Source organism: Somniosus microcephalus, chromosome 3 (genome assembly GCF_052327205.1).
Source record: "Somniosus microcephalus isolate GS21.2 chromosome 3, FLI_Smic_1.0, whole genome shotgun sequence".
NCBI lineage: Eukaryota > Metazoa > Chordata > Chondrichthyes > Squaliformes > Somniosidae > Somniosus > Somniosus microcephalus.
This window is the reverse complement of record NC_140989.1, coordinates 191,216,646-191,227,492: the sequence shown is the minus strand read 5'-3', so window position 1 is coordinate 191,227,492 and position 10,847 is coordinate 191,216,646. Positions and strand designations below refer to the sequence as shown.

Genomic DNA, 10,847 nt, shown 5'->3' with positions numbered 1-10,847 from the left:
AGAGACAGACAGAGAGAGGGAAAGAAAGGGAGAGGGGAGAGAGAGGGAATGGGGAAGGGCGAGAGAGAGAAATTAAGTGAGTGAGAGATAGATAAATAGATTGAATGAGAGCGAGAAATAAATGCTGGTGCCTGCTTACCGACTTTTATAGTGGATATTTTTATTGACACATGTTATGAAGAGCTGAGGCCCATCCTACAGGAGATCAGCAAGACTGAAAAGAGCAGAGTCAGGAAGCAGTAATAAGGGTAAACTGTAGGAGGAAGGAAAGAACACAAAAAATAGGCAATATCTAATATTTCAGATCAAGGCTGGGAAAAAAAGAACTGGGTATAGAAACATGTGATAAATCCTGACCGAGCTCTCCGCCACTCCCACCCCTCGATCTATCCACGGCCACCACCCCCCACCCCGTTGTTGCCCCAACCCACAATCTCACCCTCCCTCCTCTCCACTCCCCGGCTGTGGCCTAGTGCCACAGGCCTTCCTGCCCAACAGCCAGCCTCTCAAAGTTTTAAATCAGGTCCCGCTGTTAAATGCGGCAGGATCCCCCCCCCCACCCCCCCCGGCTGCCACTCCCCCTCCCGACTCCCCGTAAATATCAAGGCCCCTGAGTTCAAATCCAACCATGGCAATTTGAGAGTTTGAATTTAGTTTAAAAATACAAAGCTGGTCTCAGTAAAAGTGAGCAAGAAGCTGTGGTTTGTTGTAAAAACCCAGCTGGTTCAGTAATGTCCTTTAGGGAAGGAAACCTGCCGTCCTCACCTGGTCTGGCCGATATGTGACTCCAGATCCACACCAACGAGGTTAACTCTGACTGCTCTCTGAAAGAGTCTAGCAAGCAACTCAGTGGTATGAAAACTGTTCCCCAATGGTTCAAGCTGAAGGCCCACCACCAACAAGGGATGGGCAATAAATGCCAACCTTGCCCACATCCTGAGAATGAAAAAATAATGGGAGGGAAAATCAGGCATCTTCAGCCATCACTCCGAGTGAACTTGATCCTCAAAGGGCATAGTTCGAATACAGACTGAGAACTAACTCCGTTTCCAACGTTCGGGTGCCGAGACATGACAAGTAGGCTGGGCATATCCACAGCAGACAGCATAGATTAAATGTGCACGATCTGAAAAGCTCTTCGCCGAAGACTTCAATTTAAAATTCACGATGTCACTTTTTTCTGTTCAGCAGCATTTAGATTACTGAACAGGAAGCTTCTATTTGACAATGTCCGTCTGTCGGATTATCGTTTTCCAATTTCTAATTGTCTTTGGACATTCCACCGAAGAGTGCCGTAAGTAATGAAATCCCTGCTCATTACATTGGATCTGTCTCAACTGATTTATAACAGAGTCGCTCCTCTTCCATTTCTCGCACAATATGCAAAATGTAAATAGGGAAAGCTTGTATTCTAGCTGGTGATCCTTCTTCCACCTCGACTCAAACCTCGCCTTTTTACAGCCCACCCCTGTTCAAAAAAATTATAACCACTCCGCTCCAGTTCTTGTCTTCAGGTATTCACAACGTTATAAATACTCCGCTCCAGTTCTTGTCTTCAGGTATTCACAACGTTATAAATACTCCGCTCCAGTCCTTGTCTTTAGGTATTTACAACGTTATAACCACTCCGCTCCAGTTCTTGTCTTCAGGTATTCACAACGTTATAACTACTCCGCTCCAGTCCTTGTCTTTAGGTATTTACAACGTTATAACTACTCCGCTCCAGTCCTTGTCTTTAGGTATTTACAATGTTATAACTACTCCGCTCCAGTTCTTGTCTTTAGGTATTCACAACGTTATAAATACTCCGCTCCAGTCCTTGTCTTTAGGTATTCACAACGTTATAACCACTCCGCTCCAGTTCTTGTCTTTAGGTATTCACAACGTTATAAATACTCCGCTCCAGTCCTTGTCTTTAGGTATTTACAACGTTATAACCACTCCGCTTAAGTCCTTGGCTTTAGGTATTTACAACGTTATAACCACTCCGCTCCAGGCCTTGTCTTTAGGTATTTACAACGTTATAACTACTCCGCTCCAGTCCTTGTCTTTAGGTATTTACAACGTTATAACCACTCCGCTTAAGTCCTTGTCTTTAGGTATTTACAACGTTATAACCACTCCGCTTAAGTCCTTGTCTTTAGGTATTTACAACGTTATAACTACTCCGCTCCAGGCCTTGTCTTTAGGTATTTACAACGTTATAACCACTCCGCTCCAGTCCTTGTCTTTAGGTATTTACAACGTTATAACCACTCCGCTCCAGTCCTTGTCTTTAGGTATTTACAACGTTATAACTACTCCGCTCCAGGCCTTGTCTTTAGGTATTTACAACGTTATAACCACTCCGCTCCAGTCCGTGTCATCAGGTATTTACAACGTTATAACTACTCCGCTCCAGTCCTTGGCTTCAGGTATTTACAACGTTATAACCACTCCGCTCCAGTCCTTGTCTTTAGGTATTTACAATGTTATAACCACTCCGCTCCAGTCCTTGGCTTTAGGTATTTACAATGTTATAACTACTCCGCTCCAGGCCTTGGCTTTAGGTATTTACAACGTTATAACTACTCCGCTCCAGTCCTTGGCTTTAGGTATTTACAATGTTATAACCACTCCGCTCCAGTCCTTGGCTTTAGGTATTTACAATGTTATAACTACTCCGCTCCAGGCCTTGTCTTTAGGTATTTACAATGTTATAACCACTCCGCTCCAGTCCTTGTCTTTAGGTATTTACAACGTTATAACTACTCCGCTCCAGTCCTTGTCTTTAGGTATTTACAACGTTATAACCACTCCGCTCCAGTCCTTGTCTTTAGGTATTTACAACGTTATAACTACTCCGCTCCAGTCCTTGTCTTTAGGTATTTACAACGTTATAACTACTCCGCTCCAGTCCTTGGCTTCAGGTATTTACAACGTTATAACTACTCCGCTCCAGTCCTTGTCTTTAGGTATTTACAACGTTATAACTACTCCGCTCCAGGCCTTGTCTTTAGGTATTTACAACGTTATAACTACTCCGCTCCAGTCCTTGTCTTTAGGTATTTACAACGTTATAACTACCCCGCTCCAGTCCTTGTCTTTAAGTATTTACAACATTATAACGACTCCGCTCCAGTCCTTGTCTTTAGGTATTTACAACGTTATAACTACTCCGCTCCAGTCCTTGTCTTCAGGTATTTACAATGTTATAACCACTCCGCTCCAGTCCTTGTCTTTAGGTATTTACAACGTTATAACCACTCCGCTCCAGTCCTTGTCTTTAGGTATTTACACCATTATAACCACTCCGCTCCAGTCCTTGTCTTTAGGTATTTAAAACGTTATAACCACTCCGCTCCAGTCCTTGTCTTCAGGTATTTACAACGTTATAACTACTCCGCTCCAGTCCTTGGCTTCAGGTATTTACAACGTTATAACCACTCCGCTCCAGTCCTTGTCTTTAGGTATTTACATCATTATAACCACTCCGCTCCAGTCCTTGTCTTTAGGTATTCACAACGTTATAAATACTCCGCTCCAGTCCTTGTCTTTAAGTATTTACAACATTATAACTACTCCGCTCCAGTCCTTGGCTTCAGGTATTTACAACGTTATAACCACTCCGCTCCAGTCCTTGTCTTTAGGTATTTACATCTTATAACCACTCCGCTCCAGTCCTTGTCTTTAGGTATTTACAATGTTAGAACTACTCCGCTCCAGTCCTTGTCTTTAGGTATTTACAACGTTATAACCACTCCGCTCCAGACCTTGTCTTTAAGTATTTACAATGTTAGAACTACTCCGCTCCAGTCCTTGTCTTTAAGTATTTACAATGTTAGAACTACTCCGCTCCAGTCCTTGTCTTTAGGTATTTACAATGTTAGAACTACTCCGCTCCAGTCCTTGTCTTTAAGTATTTACAACATTATAACGACTCCGCTCCAGTCCTTGTCTTTAGGTATTTACAACGTTATAACTACTCCGCTCCAGTCCTTGTCTTCAGGTATTTACAATGTTATAACCACTCCGCTCCAGTCCTTGTCTTTAGGTATTTACAACGTTATAACCACTCCGCTCCAGTCCTTGTCTTTAGGTATTTACACCATTATAACCACTCCGCTCCAGTCCTTGTCTTTAGGTATTTAAAACGTTATAACCACTCCGCTCCAGTCCTTGTCTTCAGATATTTACAACGTTATAACTACTCCGCTCCAGTCCTTGTCTTTAGATATTTACAACGTTATAATCATTCCGCTCCAGTCCTTGTCTTTAGGTATTTACAACGTTATAACCACTCCGCTCCAGTCCTTGTCTTTAGGTATTTACAACGTTATAACCACTCCGCTCCAGTCCTTGTCTTTAGGTATTTACAACGTTATAACTACTCCGCTCCAGTCCTTGTCTTTAGGTATTTACAACGTTATAACTACTCTGCTCCAGTCCTTGTCTTTAGGTATTTACAATGTTATAACCACTCCGCTCCAGTCCTTGTCTTTAGGTATTTACACGTTATAACCACTCCGCTCCAGTCCTTGTCTTTAGGTATTTACAACGTTATAACTACTCCGCTCCAGTCCTTGTCTTTAGGTATTTACAACGTTATAACTACTCCGCTTCAGTCCTTGGCTTTAGGTATTTACAAAGTTATAACTACTCCGCTCCAGTCCTTGTCTTTAGTTATTTACAATGTTAGAACTACTCCGCTCCAGTCCTTGTCTTTAGGTATTTACAACTTTATAACTGCTCCGCTCCAGTCCTTGTCTTTCGGCATTTACAACGTTATAACTACACCGCTCCAGTCCTTGTCTTTAGGTATTTACAACGTTATAACTACTCCGCTCCAGTCCTTGTCTTTAGGTATTTACAACGTTATAACTACTCCGCTTCAGTCCTTGGCTTTAGGTATTTACAAAGTTATAACTACTCCGCTCCAGTCCTTGGCTTTAGGTATTTACAATGTTATAACTGCTCCGCTCCAGTCCTTGTCTTTAGGGATTTACAACTTTATAACTGCTCCGCTCCAGTCCTTGTCTTTCGGCATTTACAACGTTATAACTACTCCGCTCCAGTCCTTGTCTTTAGGTATTTACAACATTATAACTACTCCGCTCCAGTCCTTGTCTTTAGGTATTTACAATGTTATAACCACTCCGCTCCAGTCCTTGTCTTTAGGTATTTACACGTTATAACCACTCCGCTCCAGTCCTTGTCTTTAGGTATTTACAACGTTATAACTACTCCGCTCCAGTCCTTGTCTTTAGGTATTTACAACGTTATAACTACTCCGCTTCAGTCCTTGGCTTTAGGTATTTACAAAGTTATAACTACTCCGCTCCAGTCCTTGTCTTTAGTTATTTACAATGTTAGAACTACTCCGCTCCAGTCCTTGTCTTTAGGTATTTACAACTTTATAACTACTCCGCTCCAGTCCTTGTCTTTAGGTATTTACAACGTTATAACTACTCCGCTCCAGTCCTTGTCTTTAGGTATTTACAACGTTATAACTACTCCGCTCCAGTCCTTGTCTTTAGGTATTTACAACGTTATAACTACTCCGCTTCAGTCCTTGGCTTTAGGTATTTACAAAGTTATAACTACTCCGCTCCAGTCCTTGGCTTTAGGTATTTACAATGTTATAACTGCTCCGCTCCAGTCCTTGTCTTTAGGTATTTACAACTTTATAACTGCTCCGCTCCAGTCCTTGTCTTTCGGCATTTACAACGTTATAACTACTCCGCTCCAGTCCTTGTCTTTAGGTATTTACAACATTATAACTACTCCGCTCCAGTCCTTGGCTTTAGGTATTTACAACGTTATAACCACTCCGCTCCAGTCCTTGTCTTTAGGTATTTACAAACTTATAACTACTCCGCTCCAGTCCTTGGCTTTCGGTATTTACAACGTTATAACCACTCCGCTCCAGTCCTTGTCTTTAGGTATTTACAATGTTATAACTACTCCGCTCCAGTCCTTGTCTTTAGGTATTTGCTACGTTATAACTACTCCGCTCCAGTCCTTGTCTTTAGTTATTTACAATGTTATAACTACTCCGCTCCAGTTCTTGTCTTTAGGTATTTACAACGTTATAACTACTCCGCTCCAGTCCTTGTCTTTAGGTATTTACAACGTTATAACCACTCCGCTCCAGTCGTTGGCTTTAGGTATTTACAACGTTATAACTACTCCGCTCCAGTCCTTGTCTTTAGGTATTTACAATGTTATAACTACTCCGCTCCAGTCCTTGTCTTTAGGTATTTACAACGTTATAACTACTCCACTCCAGTCCTTGTATTTAGTTATTTACAATGTTATAACTACTCCGCTCCAGTCCTTGTCTTTAGGTATTTACAACGTTATAACTACTCCGCTCCAGTCCTTGTATTTAGTTATTTACAATGTTATAACTACTCCGCTCCAGTCCTTGTCTTTAGGTATTTACAACGTTATAATCACTCCGCTCCAGTCCTTGTCTTTAGGTATTTACAACGTTATAACTACTCCGCTCCAGTCCTTGTCTTTAGGTATTTACAACTTTATAACTACTCCGCTCCAGTCCTTGTCTTTAGGTATTTACACGTTATAACCACTCCGCTCCAGTCCTTGTCTTTAGGTATTTGCAACGTTATAACTACTCCGCTCCAGTCCTTGTCTTTAGGTATTTACACGTTATAACTACTCCGCTCCAGTCCTTGTCTTTAGGTATTTACAACGTTACAACTACTCCGCTCCAGTCCTTGTCTTTAGGTATTTACACGTTATAACTACTCCGCTCCAGTCCTTGTCTTTAGGTATTTACAACGTTATAACTACTCCGCTCCAGTCCTTGTCTTTAGGTATTTACAACGTTACAACTACTCCGCTCCAGTCCTTGTCTTTAGGTATTTACACGTTATAACTACTCCGCTCCAGTCCTTGTCTTTAGGTATTTACAACGTTATAACTACTCCGCTCCAGTCCTTGTCTTTAGGTATTTACAATGTTATAACTACTCCGCTCCAGTCCTTGTCTTTAGGTATTTACAACGTTATAACCACTCCGCTCCAGTCCTTGTCTTTAGGTATTTACAACGTTATAACCACTCCGCTTCCGTCCTTGTCTTTAGGTATTTACAACGTTATAACTACTCCGCTCCAGTCCTTGTCTTTAGGTATTTACAACGTTACAACTACTCCGCTCCAGTCCTTGTCTTTAGGTATTTACAACGTTATAACCACTCCGCTTCCGTCCTTGTCTTTAGGTATTTACAACGTTATAACTACTCCGCTCCAGTCCTTGTCTTTAGGTATTTACACGTTATAACTACTCCGCTCCAGTCCTTGTCTTTAGGTATTTACAATGTTATAACTACTCCGCTCCAGTCCTTGTCTTTAGGTATTTACAACGTTATAACTACTCCGCTCCAGTCCTTGTCTTTAGGTATTTACAACGTTATAACTACTCCGCTCCAGTCCTTGTCTTTAGGTATTTACAAAGTTATAACTACTCCGCTCCAGTCCTTGTCTTTAGGTATTTACATCATTATAACCACTCCGCTCCAGTCCTTGTCTTTAGGTATTCACAACGTTATAAATACTCCGCTCCAGTCCTTGTCTTTAAGTATTTACAACATTATAACTACTCCGCTCCAGTCCTTGGCTTCAGGTATTTACAACGTTATAACCACTCCGCTCCAGTCCTTGTCTTTAGGTATTTACATCTTATAACCACACCGCTCCAGTCCTTGTCTTTAGGTATTTACAATGTTAGAACTACTCCGCTCCAGTCCTTGTCTTTAGGTATTTACAACGTTATAACCACTCCGCTCCAGACCTTGTCTTTAAGTATTTACAATGTTAGAACTACTCCGCTCCAGTCCTTGTCTTTAAGTATTTACAATGTTAGAACTACTCCGCTCCAGTCCTTGTCTTTAGGTATTTACAATGTTAGAACTACTCCGCTCCAGTCCTTGTCTTTAAGTATTTACAACATTATAACGACTCCGCTCCAGTCCTTGTCTTTAGGTATTTACAACGTTATAACTACTCCGCTCCAGTCCTTGTCTTCAGGTATTTACAATGTTATAACCACTCCGCTCCAGTCCTTGTCTTTAGGTATTTACAACGTTATAACCACTCCGCTCCAGTCCTTGTCTTTAGGTATTTACACCATTATAACCACTCCGCTCCAGTCCTTGTCTTTAGGTATTTAAAACGTTATAACCACTCCGCTCCAGTCCTTGTCTTCAGATATTTACAACGTTATAACTACTCCGCTCCAGTCCTTGTCTTTAGATATTTACAACGTTATAATCATTCCGCTCCAGTCCTTGTCTTTAGGTATTTACAACGTTATAACCACTCCGCTCCAGTCCTTGTCTTTAGGTATTTACAACGTTATAACCACTCCGCTCCAGTCCTTGTCTTTAGGTATTTACAACGTTATAACTACTCCGCTCCAGTCCTTGTCTTTAGGTATTTACAACGTTATAACTACTCTGCTCCAGTCCTTGTCTTTAGGTATTTACAATGTTATAACCACTCCGCTCCAGTCCTTGTCTTTAGGTATTTACACGTTATAACCACTCCGCTCCAGTCCTTGTCTTTAGGTATTTACAACGTTATAACTACTCCGCTCCAGTCCTTGTCTTTAGGTATTTACAACGTTATAACTACTCCGCTTCAGTCCTTGGCTTTAGGTATTTACAAAGTTATAACTACTCCGCTCCAGTCCTTGTCTTTAGTTATTTACAATGTTAGAACTACTCCGCTCCAGTCCTTGTCTTTAGGTATTTACAACTTTATAACTGCTCCGCTCCAGTCCTTGTCTTTCGGCATTTACAACGTTATAACTACACCGCTCCAGTCCTTGTCTTTAGGTATTTACAACGTTATAACTACTCCGCTCCAGTCCTTGTCTTTAGGTATTTACAACGTTATAACTACTCCGCTTCAGTCCTTGGCTTTAGGTATTTACAAAGTTATAACTACTCCGCTCCAGTCCTTGGCTTTAGGTATTTACAATGTTATAACTGCTCCGCTCCAGTCCTTGTCTTTAGGGATTTACAACTTTATAACTGCTCCGCTCCAGTCCTTGTCTTTCGGCATTTACAACGTTATAACTACTCCGCTCCAGTCCTTGTCTTTAGGTATTTACAACATTATAACTACTCCGCTCCAGTCCTTGTCTTTAGGTATTTACAATGTTATAACCACTCCGCTCCAGTCCTTGTCTTTAGGTATTTACACGTTATAACCACTCCGCTCCAGTCCTTGTCTTTAGGTATTTACAACGTTATAACTACTCCGCTCCAGTCCTTGTCTTTAGGTATTTACAACGTTATAACTACTCCGCTTCAGTCCTTGGCTTTAGGTATTTACAAAGTTATAACTACTCCGCTCCAGTCCTTGTCTTTAGTTATTTACAATGTTAGAACTACTCCGCTCCAGTCCTTGTCTTTAGGTATTTACAACTTTATAACTGCTCCGCTCCAGTCCTTGTCTTTCGGCATTTACAACGTTATAACTACTCCGCTCCAGTCCTTGTCTTTAGGTATTTACAACGTTATAACTACTCCGCTCCAGTCCTTGTCTTTAGGTATTTACAACGTTATAACTACTCCGCTTCAGTCCTTGGCTTTAGGTATTTACAAAGTTATAACTACTCCGCTCCAGTCCTTGGCTTTAGGTATTTACAATGTTATAACTGCTCCGCTCCAGTCCTTGTCTTTAGGTATTTACAACTTTATAACTGCTCCGCTCCAGTCCTTGTCTTTCGGCATTTACAACGTTATAACTACTCCGCTCCAGTCCTTGTCTTTAGGTATTTACAACATTATAACTACTCCGCTCCAGTCCTTGGCTTTAGGTATTTACAACGTTATAACCACTCCGCTCCAGTCCTTGTCTTTAGGTATTTACAAACTTATAACCACTCCGCTCCAGTCCTTGTCTTTAGGTATTTACAATGTTATAACTACTCCGCTCCAGTCCTTGTCTTTAGGTATTTGCTACGTTATAACTACTCCGCTCCAGTCCTTGTCTTTAGTTATTTACAATGTTATAACTACTCCGCTCCAGTCCTTGTCTTTAGGTATTTACAACGTTATAACTACTCCGCTCCAGTCCTTGTCTTTAGGTATTTACAACGTTATAACCACTCCGCTCCAGTCGTTGGCTTTAGGTATTTACAACGTTATAACTACTCCGCTCCAGTCCTTGTCTTTAGGTATTTACAATGTTATAACTACTCCGCTCCAGTCCTTGTCTTTAGGTATTTACAACGTTATAACTACTCCACTCCAGTCCTTGTATTTAGTTATTTACAATGTTATAACTACTCCGCTCCAGTCCTTGTCTTTAGGTATTTACAACGTTATAACTACTCCGCTCCAGTCCTTGTATTTAGTTATTTACAATGTTATAACTACTCCGCTCCAGTCCTTGTCTTTAGGTATTTACAACGTTATAATCATTCCGCTCCAGTCCTTGTCTTTAGGTATTTACAACGTTATAACTACTCCGCTCCAGTCCTTGTCTTTAGGTATTTACAACTTTATAACTACTCCGCTCCAGTCCTTGTCTTTAGGTATTTACACGTTATAACCACTCCGCTCCAGTCCTTGTCTTTAGGTATTTGCAACGTTATAACTACTCCGCTCCAGTCCTTGTCTTTACGTATTTACACGTTATAACTACTCCGCTCCAGTCCTTGTCTTTAGGTATTTACAACGTTACAACTACTCCGCTCCAGTCCTTGTCTTTAGGTATTTACACGTTATAACTACTCCGCTCCAGTCCTTGTCTTTAGGTATTTACAACGTTATAACTACTCCGCTCCAGTCCTTGTCTTTAGGTATTTACAACGTTACAACTACTCCGCTCCAG

General features: G+C 41.2%; 1 protein-coding gene across 1 annotated transcript in view; it reads left to right on the top strand.

Moving 5' to 3' along the window:
• Nucleotides 1–1,194: 1,194 nt before the first annotated feature.
• The window catches only part of LOC147121641 (cobalamin binding intrinsic factor-like), a 38,892-nt gene continuing 29,239 nt past the window's right edge, over nucleotides 1,195–10,847 (top strand). The window contains exon 1 of the mRNA XM_085982058.1: nucleotides 1,195–1,294. Within this exon, the coding sequence (XP_085838184.1) occupies nucleotides 1,228–1,294 (67 nt within the window). The 5' untranslated portion in view covers nucleotides 1,195–1,227. The remainder of the gene's footprint in view (nucleotides 1,295–10,847) is intronic.